The sequence below is a fragment of the Ictidomys tridecemlineatus genome, chromosome 12 (assembly GCF_052094955.1).
Source record: "Ictidomys tridecemlineatus isolate mIctTri1 chromosome 12, mIctTri1.hap1, whole genome shotgun sequence".
In the NCBI taxonomy this organism is placed as follows: Eukaryota; Metazoa; Chordata; class Mammalia; order Rodentia; family Sciuridae; genus Ictidomys; species Ictidomys tridecemlineatus.
In genome coordinates this window covers 46655541-46674691 of record NC_135488.1, presented here as the reverse complement: position 1 = coordinate 46674691, position 19151 = coordinate 46655541, and the positions used below count along the sequence as shown (strand labels likewise).

Below are 19151 nucleotides of genomic sequence, written 5' to 3'. Positions count from 1 at the left end.
ATTCCATATGAAAGGGGTTTGCTCATCTAGTTTTCACATGGGTAAATTCAGAAGTGTCATTGATACTGCCTGAAAGCTAGAAGCCTTTCCTGGCTCTTAAGTGACTTCCTAACAATTCTTCCTTGACTTTCTTGTGCCCCTGGTTTCAATCCAAATACCAAAGAAACAAAAAACTCAAAAGGAAAAAATTTTTTAATCAAAACCCAACATATAAAACTTTAAAACTACAAGTAAATCATTAAAAGTAGTTATTCCCAAAGTGTAAGGTCTACTAGTGTCATGCTGATTACATGAAAAAAATACTAAAAGTTGGCAATTCCTAGAGCTATTGCTGGAGATTCTGATTCAGTGACTGTAGCATGAAAACTAGATGTCTGAATTTTTTTTTTATATTTATTCTTAGTTATAGTTGAACACAATACCTTTATTTTATTTTATTTTTTTTTATGTGGTGCTGAGGATCAAACCCAGCACCTTGCATGTGGTATGTGAGTACTCTACCGCTGGGCCACAACCAGATGTCTGAATTCTTAAGAGGAACTCCAACAATTCTAATGTACACTCAAATTTGGAAGCAGCTATAGTAAACGAAGTCTTTGTATTTAAGTTTTATATTAATTCACTCAAAAATGGATACTTTCCTTTAAGACTTTCTTTATAGAAAGTGTTATTTTTCATGTTTTCATGGTAATAGAGAAAAGAATAATCTTATATTTGTGGGAGCTGCCACATAGAATGACCTGAAGAAATAGGTTAATTAAAAGCATAATTTTAGGGCTGGGGTTGTGGCTCAGTGGTAGAGCGCTTGTCTCACATGCGTGGGGCACTGGGTTCAATCCTCAGCACCACATAAATAAATAAAATAAAGGCATTGTGTCCATGTTCAACTAAAAAAATTATATGTCTTTAAAAAATATTATTTTAATAAAGGTGTTATATAAGCTAGGAAGATGTTGAGGATGATGATAGGCATTTTGGTAATTATGATAGTATATGTTATACCCTAAATATAGTCCTATTTTATGATGAACCACTAAGAAATTTCCTTGCCTAAATCACACAACAGAGTCCCTGAACCAAGGCTCTGTATCTGAACTGTACAACACAAAAAAAGACTTCTAACTAGAGGACAGCTAGTCATCTAGATTTTAACACAGCAGTACATTATAGATGTATAGGCGACAAGTTGGTTCATACATACACTTATTAGATGTCCTCAGGATTCTTTTGCAGAACCCACTTGAGAAAGGCTGAGTCAATATATGAATTAAGTTCCTTTCACTCTTCAGGTTATGTTCAGTACAATCTGAGAACCTGATGCTGAAGTCTGAACATGCTCAGACGGTAAGTCAGCTAACATCCCAGAACGAGGTCCTCCGCAACAGCTTCAGAGATCAAGTGCGACATTTGCAAGAAGAGCACAGAAAGACAGTGGAGACTTTACAGCAGCAGCTCTCTAAGGTGGAAGCTCAACTCTTCCAGCTCAAGAGTGAACCAACCACAAGAAGTATGTATGTACCCAAGGAAGTACTAGTTGTTCATGTTTTTCACATATTGATGTCACTTGAATACACACGTTGTTCACAAATTCACAAGAAAGTCAGAATTTACTAGATGGCAACCAGTATCAGTTCTGTGATTAAAATTTTTAATTTCTGCTTACTAAGAACCTTTTTTAACCATTTGAACCCTTCTGGATTATACTTAGAGCAGCCTGTGTTACCTCTTAAAATTCTGATTCTCATGAATTTATTATCTTCCATGTAAATGAGTATTTCTTTTTCTCTGACTCGAGACATACTCATTGTAATGAGAAATACTCTAATTCTAGTATTCACCACTAGATACTTTATGTTCTTCATTGTAGATCATCAAAATATATCAAATTTTCCTAAAACCATTAAGAGATAGAGCAAGGGACGAAGCAGCACTGACTCGTAGAATTGTTGGCCAGTACAGTGCTTTCCCTTTCTAAGTTTTAATTCATTAGAGTCTTAATTCAGCTATACCAAACATCTTGCATTCTCCCAGGAAGAATTGGGAAATTGTCAACCATCTTAATGCTATGCTTTAGTCATAATTTTATTGTGTTTGTTTCACACAGATAATGTTGTCAATGGAACATGGCAGCTACAGGTCACTTGTCAATGTCAGAAAACAATTTCAGAGACTTTTGACATGTACTAAGAGTTAAAATAGGAAGTAATCAGCCAGGGAAAAATAAGTCACACAAGAGTTTGTATTTTAGGAATGAACAGTGGAAATAAGTAGTTGGTGAAATATCAGAACCCCAGGAAAATGCTTCAGAAAGAGCAGAGAGCTAACTTAGGGTTGAAAGAACAGTAGAGACAACTTCATGGGACCAAAAAAAAAAAAATCTGGATTAGAATTTGGTCTGTAATAACCATGATACCTTGGATGAAGTCATTAAAGTTCTCTGTACTTCAGATTTCTTAGACTCAATAAAGTAATGTATTTTGAAACTATATTATGAACATGACAGTTCTGTACAAGTGTTCATTATCAGCATCATCAAGATCGGCTGCCCAGCAGACTGCAGCAGTGTTTTGTGTTAGAAAGAATGCAGTGACGGAAAATACCTAACCCACAAAAATAGGTAGAATTTTTACCAAAACTTAGTAACCGTTTATCCCTCTCCCATAAATTAATGAACATAAGTAGTACAACATTATGATCTTTGTCTTATCCAACACTTTATCATAGCTAGATGGTAGCAATTAATAGCTCTGCTCAAATGACTAAAACGTTTAGGCTAGGGATATAGTTCAGTTGGTAGAGTGTTTGCCTTACATGTAAAAGGCCCTGGGTTCAATCGGCAGCACCACCAAAAAAAAAAAATGCCTAAAATATTTAAAAATTCAGTGACTATTGTTCAGACTTGTTTTAGCACTTCTCTTTTCATATTCCATTTGTCTTTTAGTTCTCTAAGTTCCTTTGCCATCCCCAGAATCATTTTATTTTAATAGAGTATCTTTGTTAAAAGCTGAATCCATCAGTTTTGAACACTCTCATACCCTTTTAAAAAAAATATTTAATAGGCCCAGCTTCTTCCCACCAACCTTTGAAGAACCTTCGAGAAAGGAGAAACACAGACTTACCCCTTCTAGATATGCACACTGTAACCCGAGAAGAGGGAGAAGGAATGGAAACAACTGATACTGAGTCTGCATCTTCTGCCAGCACATACACACAGTCTTTAGAGCAGCTTCTTAATTCTCCTGAAACTAAACTTGGTATGTTACACTGTCTAAATATTTCTCTTATTCAATTTTACTATCTTTTGAATTAATATTACTCTAATTTTTACAGCCTTTTGAGCCACTTTCCAATAAAATACCTTTCAATATTCTGCTACTTATTCAAATGAAAACTTTCCTGCAGTGTGAAACAGATGTCTTTTTAAAATAAAATGCTAGTTCTACCCTATGCTTGAGCCAGAAATATATAATTGAAAGTCCTTTAGTGGTATTAGCAAGTAAATAAACTAGTCTCTTACCCTTTGAAGACACTGACAACTTCAGTTTTTCTTCTTGATGAAGTAGTGCTAAATTTGCTCTAGTAAATGTAGTTTTGGTATATTTTGTTCTTATCTGTAATAAATGTTACTATTCATAATTTAGGAGGGAATATATCATCTTTCTGAAGTTTTGGAACCACCTAGAATAAGAGCCATTTGTATCCATGGTCATTGACTGTGTGGGTGAAAAGTGCAAGTTATGGTTCCCTTAGGTACAATCAGTAGTTGTGACAAGGAATGATCTGATGTTGTAGTGGCAGACTCCAGAATGAGACTTGGTTTTGTGATTTTTGTCAAAATTACTTGTCAATCCTGAGCCAGATCCCTTATCCATAAAAATTTGCATAATGATACCTCTCCTACCTCATAGAAGATTCTTACGGAGATTCCTGATATAAATGAACTGTAAATGTTAAAGCTTTCCTCATTCATAAGTAAAATAATGTAAGCTCATGGAACACTAATAGATGGAAAGAAGGTGTATACTGAAACCAATAAAATGATTTAGCTTAGTGATAGAGTGCTTGCCAGCATGTGTAATGCCTTGGGTTGAGTCCCCAGCACCACAAAAAAAAAAAAAAAAAAAAATCCGAAAACACAAGCTCTGACAGAATTTAGAATTAAGGCTCACAGGGCTTGTATTCCTTTTTAAACTATATGCATTACAACACATTTTACAACTATATGCATTACAACATAATAACACAAATAAGACAGAATCTTCTGTCTTATTTGTGTTATTCAGCATGTAACCTTTGAATTGGGGTATATTGAATGAATGGCAAACAAAGCTGATTTACATAATAGTGCAGAGTTCTTACTTATTTATATATAAATGTTTTTCTTTTTTTTTTTAAAGGAGAGAATTTTTTTAATATTTATTTTTCAGTTTTCGGTGGACACAACATCTTTATTTTATGTGGTGCTGAGGATCGAACCCAGTGCCCCACGCATGCCAGGCGAGCACATTACCGCTTGAACCACTTCCCCAGCCCCTAAGTGTTTTTCTTATTTAGAATCTTTATCTTTAATCTCTGGTGTGAAAATTAATTCTTAGAACAACATGTTGCAGAACCTCCTGTATGGCATGCTGAATTTACCAAAGAAGAATTGGTTCAGAAGCTCAGCTCTACCACAAAAAGCGCAGATCACTTAAATGGCCTGCTTCGGGAAACAGAAGCAACCAATGCCATTCTTATGGAGCAAATCAAGGTGAGGTAATAAAAATCTGACCACCATGAGAATGCTCTGCACCAATTTGATTGTCTGACCCTCTACACATACCCAAGTTTAAATCTTCATATTTCAGACTATCTGTAACATCTTGATTATTCCCTATATTAGATTCCTGATGGAAAGAAATATTGATTGTTTTTATGTCTACTATATATACTTTTTTATATATATTTTTTTTAGTTGTTGATGGACCTTTATTTATTTGTTTGTGGTGCTGAGAATCGAACCCAGTGCCTCACACATACTAGGCAAGCACACTACCACTGAGCCACAACCCCAGCCCCTATATACACTCTTAATTCCTACTTTTTCTAAGAAATCATAATAGATTTAGAAATTGGAGTGATATAAGTTCCACGTATGCTTAAATAAAACTTAATAAGCATGGGTCCTTCAATTCTAAACAATGGAGCACTTCTAACTCAAGTTATTCACCTGATGTTTGTGACACTGAACTAACTTAGCACAGTTGGTAGGCAGAGATAGCAAAGTGGCATAGGAAGTTTTTTCTCTTTAAAGTCAACATGGAATATCCAGAAATGTTTCAGAGCAGTTAAATATTGCTTAAATGATATATTTCCACCCTGGCTCATTGATAAATCACCTCCAAGAATAAACTCATGGTTCTTGAGCCGTGTTCAAAACCTAGGTCCTGAACTTTACATGTATGTTGTCTTAGTTAACCCTCACAGTCCCTGGAAAGGAGGGGGGAAAATGAAGCTGATAAATGGTGGGGCAAAATTCTAACTGCTGCATGAGAAGTACATGCTTCTGCTTCTGCATGTTGTTGCTCCAGAGAGATCTGTCCTGCCTCTGTGTAGGGTCACCACCTATCCTTGTCAGATTATTATTTTTTTATGTTGAATTATGTACTTTTACATATATATATGATATTCCATTACAAAATACCTCAATATTTACCTATAAAACATTTTTTCATCTATCAAAACATCATTATATCTCACAAATCATTGACTAGCCCAATAAACCTAAGTGACGTATTTAAATGTTGTATTTCCGCAGATTTACACTTGCATGATTTCTTGGACTCTCTGGTCACTTTTTTAAATGACCCTGGATTTTAGGACAGAGTTAACTGACTTTCCTGGACTAACCTAAAATTACAAAATACTGTATAACAAAAACTACAGCTTTGTTTAAACCTAGAAATCATCCTCAAAGATTTTTAGTTTCCTACTACCTTTTTTGTATCATTCTTTACCTCATTTTTCTGGTAGTAGTTAAGATGTCTTAAGCTCCTGAATGTTCACATTATCCTGAATTTGACTTTTGTTTTGGTCAAGTGCTGTTCACTGTGAACATCTTACCTGCCTGAGCTCTGTGAGCAAGGCAAGGGCATAAGGTTAGTAGAAGTTGTGGATGTTTACTTCAGTGCCTGTTTTCAAACTTGCTTACCTTCCTCAGCTCATGCTCTACAGAGAGTAGAAGATGGTGAGAGCATCATAGTACTAGCTTATGTCTGCAGTTGTTCATTTTATAGATTTCCCATTAGTCCTCCAGTTTTCAGCCCCTATTTCCATGATGCCCTGTGCTTCCAAGGCAGGAACTTCTCGGTGTTTACACAGGATGCATCCCCTCCTCTAGTTAGTGGTACTTGGGAAGCCACTGGACTGAGTCACTTCCACTCCTTTATCTGCTTCCCATCTTCTTGGAATTTTTTGATAAATCTCATTTATTCTTTTTTCCTCTCCTAGGGCTTTCTTTATTGTCACGGGGAGACAGATGTTCAGGGAAAAGAAAAATGCATGTGTTTAGTCTGCGGTGTTTGACCAGAAACCAGTAAAACCTATTTTTAACTCATTTCTCTAACAGCTCCTCAAAAGTGAAATAAGAAGATTGGAAAGAAATCAAGAGAGAGAGAAGTCTGTTGCTAACCTCGAGTACTTGAAGAATGTCTTGTTGCAGTTCATTTTCCTGAAACCAGGTAGTGAAAGAGAGAGGCTTCTTCCTGTTATAGATACAATGTTGCAACTCAGCCCAGAAGAAAAGGGAAAACTTGCTACAATTGCTCAAGGTATGTGACAGGAGCCTCCACTTCTGTTTATAACTTACACTAACCATTGGCCTATAGTTAACAATTTATGTGCCTACACATATTTCATGATACTATAATTTTTAAAATTGTAGCTATTAAATTAATTTTGTTCACTTGAATTGATTCTATCATATATGCCTGTGACTAGATTTGAAAAGTTGACATTTTAACATATAGTATATTTATATAATTTTAACACTCAGGAAAATATATACATTGCTTATTTTGATCTTCTCACTCTTTGAGATTAGATTTGTATTCTGGAGTTGAATTCTAGTATTGAGTTGAATATGAATGTGGTTTTGTTTTAGATCATACTTTTTTTTTTTTTTTTTTGTACTAGGGATTGATTCCAGGGGTGCTTAACCACCAAGCCACATCCACAACCATTTTTTTTTAATATTTATTTTTCAGTTGTACTTGGACACAATACCTTTATTTTTATTTATTTTTATGTGGTGCTGAGGATCAAACCCAGGGCCTCGCACATGCTAGGCGAGCACTCTACTGCTGAGCCACAACTCCAGTCACAGCCATTTTTTTTTATATATTTTATTTAGAGACAGGGTCTCAATGAGTTGCTTAGAGCCTCACCACTGAGGCTGGCTTTGAACTCACAATCCTCCTGCCTCAGCCTCCCAAACTGCCGGAATTATAGACATGTGCCACTGTGCCCGGCATACTTTTTTTAAAAAAAAACATAATATTGAGCTATTCCTCTCCTACTTCACTCCCATCCTCTTCCCACCTCCAGTCTAGGAACAGCAGTTATATGGCCCATATCCTGCTGTCCTCTTTCCAGGTGAATAAAGCTGTAAAGCTGTCCTGTTGTGGAGTTTAAATTTTCATGTAAATTTGGTGGTGTGTTGTGTAAACACTTGGAAATGCTTCTCATACTGCTGCTACAGTTCCTGATTTCATACTACATCTTAAGCATCATGATTTTATTTTCTGGTTAGTTTTTTTGTTTTTGTTTCATTTTTGTTTTTGTTCTCTTTCTTGACATGGAGGTCTTACCGTGTTGCCCAGGCTGGTCTGAAACTCCTGGGCTAAAACAATTTTCTAGCCTCAGCCTCCCAAGTAACTGGGACTATCTGCACACACCACCATGCCTGGCTTAGGGTTAGTGTCTTTCGTTTTTTCGTTTTTAGTATTTTTTTAGTTGTAGATGGACACAATACCTTTGTTTTATTTGTTTATTTATTTTTATGTGGTGCTGAGGATCCAGCCCAATGCTTCATACATGCCAGACGAGTGCGCTACCACTGAGCCACTACCCCAGCCAGGGTTTAGTTTTAAAACATCTTTATTTTTGACATTTTCAAGTGTGCAGAGAAATTATAGTAATGTATTTTGTAGCTGTCACCCATCCCTAATAATTTTCAACTCGTGGTCAGTCTTTTGGCAGACATAGGAAGCACTAGAGATTTTAAAACAAATTGCACAATTCAATTCATTTCCCTGAATTCCTCCATCATCTGTACTCAGTTCATTTTCATATACCTATAAAAAGATACAAATGTCTTTTTCTTTCTTTTTTTTGTACTTATAGATCGACAAAATAGCTTTATTTATTTTTAGGTGGTGCTGAGGATGGAACCCAGGGCCTCACACATGCTAGGCGAGTGCTCTACCGCTGAGCCACAACCCCAGCCCAACCCAAATGTCTTTTTAAGTATCAAAAATAGGGCTCATGCATTGCATTTGGTTGGTTTCCTTTGTTTTGTTGTGTTCTGATTTTTCATTGGAGGGATGTATTTTGTTTTTCAAGGGGGTTTGTTTTGTTAGTTTGGTACTGAGGGCTGAACCTAGGGATACTTTACCATTGAGCTACATCTCCGTTTTTTTTGTTTGTTTGGTTTTTTGTCTTTTGAAACAGGGTCTCACTACATTGCTGAGGCTGGTCTAGAACTTGCCATCCTCGTACCTCAGCATCCCAAGTAGCTGAAATTAGATTATAGGCATGTACCTCAGCACCAGGCAGCTTGTTTTTTTTTGTATGTTTAGATTTTTTTTTGTTGTTGTTGTTGTTGTTGTTTTAGTATACAGTAATTCCATGTTCCCATATTAAATATGCCATTTATTAATTGAAGAAATTAGTTATTTGTCCTATGGTAGTTCAGTATTCTGAATTTGGTACTTCCAAGGTAGCAAATTTTCTCATCTGATTCATGCTCTTTAACATGTTTCTCTGTCCCCTGTAAATCTTAACTGGAAAATTTAGAATGGTCCTCAAATTGAGTGAGCAGAAACATCTGGTGCATTTATTAAAACTCAGATGGAAGCTGGATGTGGTGATACACACCTGTAATCCCAGTGGCTTTAAAGGCTCAGTAAGAAAGATCACAAGTTCAAAGCCAGCCTCAGCAACTTAGCAAGACCCTGTCTCAAGATAAAATATAAAAAGGGCTGGGGATGTGGCTCAGTGGTTAAGTACCCCTGAGTTCAGTTTCTAGTATTTAAAAAAAAAAAAAAAAAAAAGATGGCTGGACCCCACCTATGATATTGTATTTTTATTTCTTTATTTTTGGTGCTAGGAATCTAACTGAAGACCTCACACATGAAGTGCTTTACCACCTAACTACACCTGTAGCCAACATTTTACATTTTAGCAAGTTGATGCTGATAATCCTTTTCTGGAGATCATACTTTCAGAATCCCTGATCCAAAGGCCTGATAAGATTCAGACCTAATTATTTGCAGGAATACTTCACATTTAGTATTAATAGATTCTTTGAATCTGTTTTCCTACAACACATCTTCCTAGTGATGCAGGAATAGTCTGAATACTGATGGTAAACTTTGTTTTGCTAACTACTGAGTATATTACCATAGCCACAAAAGTATTTTTGTCACAATATCCAAAATAAGAATATATCATGTATATTTTTAGTAAGATAGTTATCCTAAATCATAAATTTGCTATGCCATTTTTTATTTAAAAACTTATTTCTAACTTATTTTCAGAATGACATATGTATTCTTAAATTCAAAGATAGCTTTTATTAGAACACTGGTATATTATCAAAATACTTAGCATGAATAACAGTTCCCTTTTAAAAGCCTAGTATGTTTTATGTAATTTAAATGCTATAAAAACCCAAGTGATTCCTATTAAGTTTAAGATGTGTTGATTAAAAGACCTAAAAGAAACTAACCTAAAAGTTTCCATAACAGTGTTCTTTTAAATAATTATTCATAAAATAAATAGAAGAGTTCTGTAGAAATCTAGAATTTTATTGCCTACTTTTGGAAAATCCTGTAAATGAACAGGAAAACTCCACTAATTTATTAAACAAATTAAATCTTTATATATCATTTACTTTTCTTATCTGTGTGGATAAAAGATAACTTGTTTAAAAAAAAGGCTTATAGCCAGGTGTAGTGTTATACACCTGCAATCCCAGCAATTTAAGATGCTGAGGCAAGAGGATTGCAAGTTCAAAGCCAGCCTCAGCAACCTTTCGAGGCCCTGAGCAACGTAGTGAGACCCTGTCTCAAAATAAAAAAGACTGGGAATGTGGCTCAGGCTTTTGGATTCAATCCCTCAAGACCTCACACATGAAGTGCAGACTTATAAAAATCAAAAACTGATGGTTTAATAGCAGATATGATTTGAGAGAGAATATATAAACCAGAATACAAGTTAGAAGGAATTTTGCAGAATTTACCATGAAGAAGCAAGAAAATAAAATGTAAAAAATAATAGAATGAAAACATTGACCATATATCTAATAACTGAAGTTCTGTACCTTCCCAGAGGCTGGGCAGGATTGGGACCTTCTACATGAAGACTGCCCTGTTCCCTCCCACACCCACTGCTTTTGGCTTAGAATTATAAAATGAAGTTCCTCATTGGAAAAATCCTTTAGAAAAAGAAGTTGGTAAGGAAGGTGTCCTACATTCCTAGAGAAAAGTACAGAGTGATCTGGGCTGGGAATATGCTTTGTACTAACCCTGCAGACTTCTGATAAGTCTTCCAGAACAGGAAGGAGAATTTGAGAGAAGCAATTTAGGGTGAAGGGGAATTGAAGAGGAAGTTGTGATTTGGTCAAAGTTGCTGATTTAGTCCTATAATTTAAGTGAATGCACATATGCATTTGTGTTTGTATATGTGTGTATCTTGAAATAAACAGTTTAAATAAATGACATCATTGTTTTAAAATAATAAAAGTTCTCAAAGGACAAGACAGAAAGAATGGGGCAGAGATAATATGTGAAAAGAATGGCTGACTTTTTTTTTTTTTTTTGGCTGATGAAGGATATCCAGCCATGGTTCAGAAACTCCAGTAAAATCTCAAACAGGAAACCCTAAAAAATAAGACTAAGACAAAGACAAACCTCAAACACAGCCAGAGAAATAAGACACATTTCCTCACCTAAAAAAGAGTAACAAATAGGGTTGGGCCTGATGGTGCACATCAGCTTGGGAAGCAGAGGCAGGAAGATTGCAAGTTCAAAGCTAGCCTCAGCAACAGTGAAGCACTAAGCAATTCAGTGAGATCCTGTCTCTATATAAAATACAAAATATGGCTGGGAATGTGACTTAGTGGTTAAATGCCCCTAAATTCAATACCCAGTACCCAAGACAAAAGAGTAACAAATAACCAACTATAGTGCTACATGCCTATAATCCCAGCAGCTGCAGGCTGAGGAAGGAGGATTGCAAGTTCAAGTTCAGCTTCAGCAATTTAGAGAGGCTCTATTCAACTTAGCAAGACCCTGTCTCAAAAAATTAAAAAAGGATTAGGGATGTGGCTCAGTGGTAAAGGCCTTCTGGATTCAATCCCAAGTACTGAAAAAAAAAATAAAAAGTAAGCCTCACAGGGCTGGGGATGTGGCTCAAGCAGTAGCGCGCTCGCCTGGCATGCGTGCAGCCCGGGTTCGATCCTCAGCACCACATACAAACGAAGATGTTGTGTCCGCCGAGAACTAAGAAAAAATAAATGTTAAAATTCTCTCTCTCTCTCTGTCCCCCTCACTCTCTTTTTAAAAAAAAAAAAAGTAAGCCTCACCATGGACTTCTTAACAGCATTGGTATAATGCAGTCAAAGAAATAACTGCCGACCTTGTAAAAAGCATGTTTCATGGGCTTTTTTTCCAAACTGACTTTTAAAAATTTCCCTCACTGGAAATTCTCTAGGATATTCTTTAGGCAAAAGGAAATCTCCCCAGGTAGATCTGAAGTGCAAGACGGGAAGACGCAGAGAAAACTCATAACTGTAGTACAGATAGGGGCCTTTAGCCGGGTGGCCCACATGTCATTGCCAAGGCCCTAAACTACAGATAATAGTCAACACGTGTGGGGTATCAGAAAGGGTATAAGAGCCACTCTTCCTGAACTGAAGGAACTGGACCTTTGGGGCAAAACACAGGTACTTCTTGCCTCCTTCATCATCTTCATAGCAATATTTATCATGTCTGGTTTTGTATAAAGTAGATAGCAAAATTTTCATTTAGGTTGTTACCAATTAGTGGATACTGAAATTAATTTGGTGAATAACACCCAAAATATTTTTTTTTAAATAAAAAGAATAGCCTGGTAAGGTGGTACACACTTGTAATCTCAGCAACTCATGAGTGTGAGACAAGAGGAAGTAGAGTTCAAAGCCAACCTCAGCAAAAGTGAGTCACTAAGCAACTCAGTGAGACCCTGTCTCTAAATAAAATACAAAACAGGGCTGGGGATGTGGCTCAGTAATCAGGTGAGTTCAATCCCTGGTACCCAAAATAAATAAATAAAAATAAAATAAAAAGAATCATATGGGTACAGTGATGCACACCTATAATTCTAGTGGCTTGGGTAGGTTGAGGCAAGAGATTGCACGTGGAAGAGAACTTGCATGTTCAAGACAGCCTCAGCAATTTAGCAAAACCCCATCTCAAAATTAAAAAAAAAAAGGGGGGGCTGAGGATGTGGCTCAGTGGTTAAGCTCCCCTGGGTTCAATCCATGGTACCATATAAAAAAGCAAATACAATAAAAAGAATAAGACGAACATAAGAATACAGTGAATCTAGTAAAGGTAAGAATTATTTCTTGAGCCAAGCACAGCAGCAGTGTACACCTGTAATCCCAGCTACTCAGGAGGCTGAGGCAAAAGGATTGCAAATACAAGGCCAACTTAGACCCTGTCTCAAAATAAAGGGCTGGTAGGTTGCTTTCCTAGCATTTGTGAGGCCCTGGGTTCAATCCCCAGTACCAGAGGGAAAAAAAAAAGCATTATTTCTTGAAATTTTAGGTATGTACATGAGTTTTGGTGTCTCTCTGCCTATATCAGTTTCTGCTATAAATTTTAGTTTTTCTCACTGTATGGTAAGATCAAAAATATTTGCAAAACATCAGTTTAGGAAGAGAATAAAAAGTAACATCAAACTCCTTGTGATAAACACTCATTACAAATCCAACTTAAACCCCAAGCAGGTATTATGAACTGCTCAGGATAGTCTGTGACATTTCTGTGCATGATAAATCAACATAGAGTATAGCAGTAGTCCCTACACAAGTAGCGTCAAATAAATACTGCTAAGAAGTATAGGCTGCTCTTCTGCTTACACCACAAATGTTAACTCACACTACCCTCTCTCTGTTAGAGCTCAGCACAGTTTGGAAATTTTCTCTTTTCTACTTGAGATAGAACTTAATGATAAGCAGCTTTGCTCCCCAAATAAGTTACCGGTACATTACTGTGCAGAATCAGACTCTGTGCAGAATCAGAGTCTCAGTTTTGCTGTTCAAGCTACAACTAAAAGTTGTTTCTCTACATTTCCTTTACTCTTCAATTAGATTACAATTTACAGATCTCTATATTGTTACTTAGTACACCATATATTCGCCAAGGTCCAGTAATATTTAAAAGTAAATAAAGAGGGAAATGGCTATCAACACAACAGGAAAACAGGCCAAGATTGTCAAATTATCTGCAAACTGGCAGGAAGAGCATGCATACTCATCTGATTTGATTTGCAGAGAATAAAAAACTTACCAGAAGAAAACAGATGCTCAGAGCAGGAGCAAATGCATCCTATCTTTGACCAGCTTTTCTCCAGTTCTTTTTATTGAGGGAGAAAAATGGCTGCCAGGAATATTATCTAATCAGGGCAGGCCCTACTAGAAGTGAGCACACAGCTGCATTTTTATTGTGTCACAAGACTTGTACTTCGAGTATACCATTCAGCCCAGATGAACGTCCAACAGTCTGCATTTCAGTTTGGGGAAATGTTTCCAATCTTCTGACTCATTATTCTTGGGCGCAAGTGGGTCTCAGAAAATATAATTAGTACACAGTTGTTCATCCCCTAACAATATCTATTCTTCCAACTTTCTTTTTTAAAATATCTTTTTAATTGTAGATGGACACAGTATTTTATTTGTTTTTATTTTTATGTGGTATCAGGAATCAAACCCAGTGCCTCACACATGCTAGGCAAGTGTTCTATCCTGAGCCACAACCCTGGCCCTCTTTCAGCTTTAAGTTATTCTCCATGCTGATTGCAGAAAACAGATTTCTAGAAAGTCCTTACCTTCATTATTCCCTCTTCTGGAAATTTTCTTTTATGTAATCCTGTCTTGATGGTCAGAAGGCTGACCCAGTGAGTTTATTTTGAAGCAGTAATACAGCAAGATGGATAGGTTACAAGAGAGTGTGACTTCTGTCTTACTAGAAGACTCTCTCTACTTGTATATTTCAATAAAGCGACCTGCCATAGTGGAGAGGCCCATGTGGCAAGGAACTGAGTCCATCAGTCCACCAGCCTCAAGGAACAAATTCTGCCAACTGTCACGTGAATTTGGAAGCAAATCCTCCAGTTCAGCCTTCAGTGAGAACCCAGCCTGACCAACATCTTGAACTGCTGCCCTTGAGAGACCCTGAAACAGAGCCATTCCTGATCTCCTGACCCACAGAAACTGCAGGATAACAAATGTGTATTGTTTAAAGCCACCAAGTTTGTAGTGATTTGTTACACAGAAGTTCATAGGTAATACTATTAGAGTAAAAGCAGACTATAGCAGAAAAGGAAAGGAAATGGCTTGTCAACCACAGAAAGAGTTCTTCCATTTAAAATTTTGATGATGCTTTTCTTCATGAGATCCAACTATTGTATATGTCTGTATGAAAACACAGGTGATTGGAAAAGGTACACACTAAATGCAATAACAATTACCTCTAGGGATGGGAGGAAGAAGGGAAAGGATGTGATGGAAAGGAGTGTTCACTTCCAAGGTTATGAAAATATAGATCGTATGACATGTTAATGTACAAATTATGTTACAAAGAAAAAAGCAAGAGAGACTCTGAAATTTTCTTGGAAGCCTAGAATTTTTCTGGACTTTAAGCCAGCATCATGTTAATCATAAAAAGGCAAAAAGAATAACTGGAACTCTCAGCAGTACAAAATGTTGCAGCCAGGGCTGGGGTTGTGGCTCAGAGGTAGAGTACTTGCCTAGTATGTGTGAGACACTGGGTTCGATCCTCAATTTTTACAGCTAGATTTTATAAATAAATAAAATAAAGGTCCATTGACAACTAAAAAATATTTTTTTTAAATGTTACAATACTTTGGGGAAAGTTTGATACTTTTTATAAAAGTCCAACATGTACTCTGTATATATAAAAATATGCAGAAGGGCTGGGATTGTGGCTCAGTGGTAGAGTGCTTGCCTAGCATGAGAGAGGCACTGGGTTCAATCCTCAGCACCAGATGAAAACGAATAAATAAAGGTATTGTATCCATCTACAGCTTTTTTAAAAATGCAGAAAATAGCAAGGTATGGTGGCATACACCTGAAATCCCAGCAACTCCAGAGGCTGAGGCAGGAGGATTGCAGTTTTTAGATCAGGCTCAGCAATTTAGTGAGGCCCTAAGCAATTAGCAAGATCCTGTCTCAAAAATGAGGGAGGAAAAAAAAGGCTGGGGACTTAGCACAGTGGTAAACCTTCCCTGGTTCTATTCCCAGTATTAAAAAAAAAAAACCAGACCATATGTTGCCAAGAAGATCCAGGGAGAACTCCGAGTGGGAGGGAATGTGCCATCTCTTGGGGTGGTGGTACATGACTGTATGAAACTATATGCATTTATCAGTGCGATGCACCAAGAAGGCGAATTTCACTGTAAGTAAATAAACCTGATTTTTAAATGATTAGAATGTTGTTTAGGGTTTAGCTTTGTGGTTTACCATAATTCTATTGGTTTTAGACTCCAAGTTAAGTTATGTAAAGGTTTCTGTTTAAAAGAATATAAAGAAATTTCTCTTGTTGTCAACATTACTTAGTTGTGCTAGGAACTTTATTATGAAGTTGCCTTATAGAAGAAGACATATACTGAATATCCAAGAACAGACATTGATTCGTAACATCAAAGTATCATGTGCAGAGATGCTGTTTCAGAATAAGTGGTTGCATTTCTTATGTATTGGTGATATTGTTTATTTGTAGAGAATCATTTTTGTGTAATTTTTACAGCTAGATTTTTAAGAAATTAATGCACTTGAGGTGTTAAATTCTAGATTACATGTCACTGTTTCAAAATTAAAATATAAAACATGAAAGTAGCATTAACTTGATTCAACCTAGGAAATCCAATTTCATATTCTTAAGAAATTAGAATAGTAACAAATGTGTCTTTTAGTTGCCATATAATCAGAGAGTGATTCTAGAATATAGATTTCATATTGAGAAAAAATTAATACTTTTTTTTTTTAACCCTCCACAGGTGAGGAAGAAAGTGCTTCCCGTTCTTCTGGATGGGCATCCTATCTGCATAGTTGGTCTGGACTTCGATAGGTTGATGGAAAGAAGATTCTTTATTAACCAAATAGAGTCCATTTTGGAAAAAAAAATATATGGTCATTTATATTAATATTATTTTTCTGTTAAAAAGTATGTATATATATGTTTGCATCCTCCTATATCTGTACATAAATATAACAGATGTATATAAAGAGTCTCAGCTTGGAGTAAAATAGAGCTTGAAGTGTTGACACCAGTCCGCAAGCCTTGTAGCTCAACTCCACAGACAGTGCAGTTTCTTTGATCTGCCTTGCATGACACCGGAATGTAAACAAAGGATGAAGTCACTCCCCTTTCTGTAATCTCAGGACCTGCCCGTTTCTAGGCAGTACTGTGAATTTTGAAGTTAAACTAAATTTTGGTACCATGCCAACTGGAATATAAGCTCTTAAAATAATGTTTCAAGACTGTTTTTTGCAAGATCAGACTTGCAGATAAGTTGTTATTAATAAGTTGCTGAGAAAATTTGGCGATTAGAATATGAAGGAAAATGCTTTCTTGTTGATTTTTGTTTGTTAAAGGATTGTGAAGTAAATATTCTTCAGTTAATTATGAGGTTAAGTTAAATTGCAATTTAGTTGTTTGCTTACAGATTAACTGTTCTTTTTTTTTTTTTCTCCAAAGTATATTATCTCAACACTTGTTATGTTGTCAAAAGTGCTGGTTTACTGGCTGATATAACACTGACTATGAATACATGAGACCACCACTTTAGCAGGGGTTAATTTGGTGATACGTCTCTAGGTTCTTGTTATGGTACCACTACTTGCAAGTCATGAGTCTCTCTTGAGAATTCTCTCCATCTCCCCAAATAAGAACTTCTCAGAATAACAACTGCATTACTTAGACTCGAATCTAAACCTGAAACTGGTGCTTCTCGTGTTTGAGTGTTGTGCCCGCAGCATTCCATCCCATGGGATTTTAGAAACACGACTTGTAGATCAGTGCTGTGTCTTCACAGTTCTGGTGAATAACCCTCGGTGTTGGTGTTACTTACCTTTGATGCCTCTGAATATATTTTATTGACTAGATCAAAATTGTGTTCTTAAATCAAAATTTGAGAATTCTATTTTTAATATTTATTTGTTAATAAATCACTACACAGTATGCTCTCTCAAGTTCTTAAGTCTTGCAATTTATATTCTTAATGTTCAGGCTCAGCTAGAGAACTGACTTTGTACTTCAATTACTGGGTACATTGGTTTCCAGCTTAGATTAACTGAAATTTGCTGCTGACATGTTGAGTTTGTTCTTCAAAAAGTATTTCTTATTTCTGTCTTTTCTCCCATCTTAGAAGAACAGACCTAACTAGTGAATGTATTAAAGAAAATTCATCTATTTAAGAGTTGACTTTAAAAGTTTAGTTTTTTTTACTTTATAAAACTGTGAATATGAGTATGCCAGCAGCATACAATGTAAACTGTATTACTTAAATAAATTTCACTTTCTCTTTGAGCCTAGGCCTTTTGAAATCTATCTAAACTTGTCTTGAAATATAGTCTATGCTTATGATTATAACAGAAACATCTTTTTGCATGATAAAAATTACTTTGATTACAAAAGGCATATTCTTTGGCTTCAGCAATGAGGAAATGTAATGATTATTTTAATATCTATTAAATATTTAACTATATTATATTTTTATGCCTACTCTTCTTCTGTTAGACACTGACTCTTTGAGGTTTTAAATTGCTTTATGAGTTTGAAATGCAGACTCCTTCATGACTGTCTTACACAGTTGGGAGCCACTGGGTGCTTAAGAGAACATAGACCAAGCCACTGCAGTGGTGCACACCTGTAGTCCCAGCTGCTTGGGAGGCTCCCTTGAGCCCAGGAGTTCCAGCATGGCCTTATTGAGACCACCCACCCCTACCTAGTCCAACACAGACTGTAGACCAACACTTTGGCATGCACCAGGGTGACCCTGATGCCCACTCTATCTGACACGTGGCCTTGGAAGCAACAGTTGGCCTTGGCCTTTCTTTGAATAAGATAGACATTGATTCTACCAGAGGCAGGTGCCTATCTGGTCTGCAGCTGAAGGAGGGACTTGAATGAAGGGCTTTGTTCAGGCCCTTTGGGCATTTGAACTGGGAAATGGGCAGGGACAGAGAAAGTGAAAGAGAAAAGCAGGAGATGCCACAACAAGGGAACAGGGTGACCCTGGAAAGGAGTAGACATGGCAGCAATGCCGCGTAGTGCAGGAGTGAGGGATTGAGTTCATCAGTAAATTAATATAATGCTTACGTTGTTCCCTTAGACAACTTACTTCTCAAGACTATACCTGCCCAGACCTAGGACTGGAATCCAAATTTCCAGACTAAGTCCAGTGTTGTGACTAATGCTGGACTTGGTCTACAGCTCTCTTCAAAATGTCTTTGTAAACATTTTTAGGCTCCCAAACTTTAAGCTAAAATACGTTTATACTACCAATATGCATTTATTAAAGGAAACTTTTTAAATGGTTGGCATCCTGTTTTGCCTAGAACAGTGTGGCTTTGCACCAATTGTTCTTATATAATATTAGTAACA

General features: G+C 36.5%; 1 protein-coding gene across 9 annotated transcripts in view; it reads left to right on the top strand.

Moving 5' to 3' along the window:
- Gcc2 (GRIP and coiled-coil domain containing 2) overlaps positions 1–18257 on the top strand; it is a 48780-nt gene extending 30523 nt beyond the window's left edge. For 6 of the 9 annotated variants that reach the window (XM_078028854.1, XM_078028852.1, XM_078028858.1 and 3 more), the window contains 5 exons: positions 1290–1507; positions 3060–3254; positions 4596–4750; positions 6608–6809; positions 16543–18257. In XM_078028854.1, the coding sequence (XP_077884980.1) occupies positions 1290–1507; positions 3060–3254; positions 4596–4750; positions 6608–6809; positions 16543–16613 (841 nt within the window). In that variant the 3' untranslated portion in view covers positions 16614–18257. Of the gene's footprint in view, positions 1–1289; positions 1512–3059; positions 3255–4595; positions 4751–6607; positions 6810–16542 lie in introns of those variants that run through there. The other 3 variants (XM_078028853.1, XR_013428834.1, XR_013428835.1) reach the window with 3 other exon arrangements.
- The last annotated feature ends 894 nt before the right edge of the window (positions 18258–19151 follow it).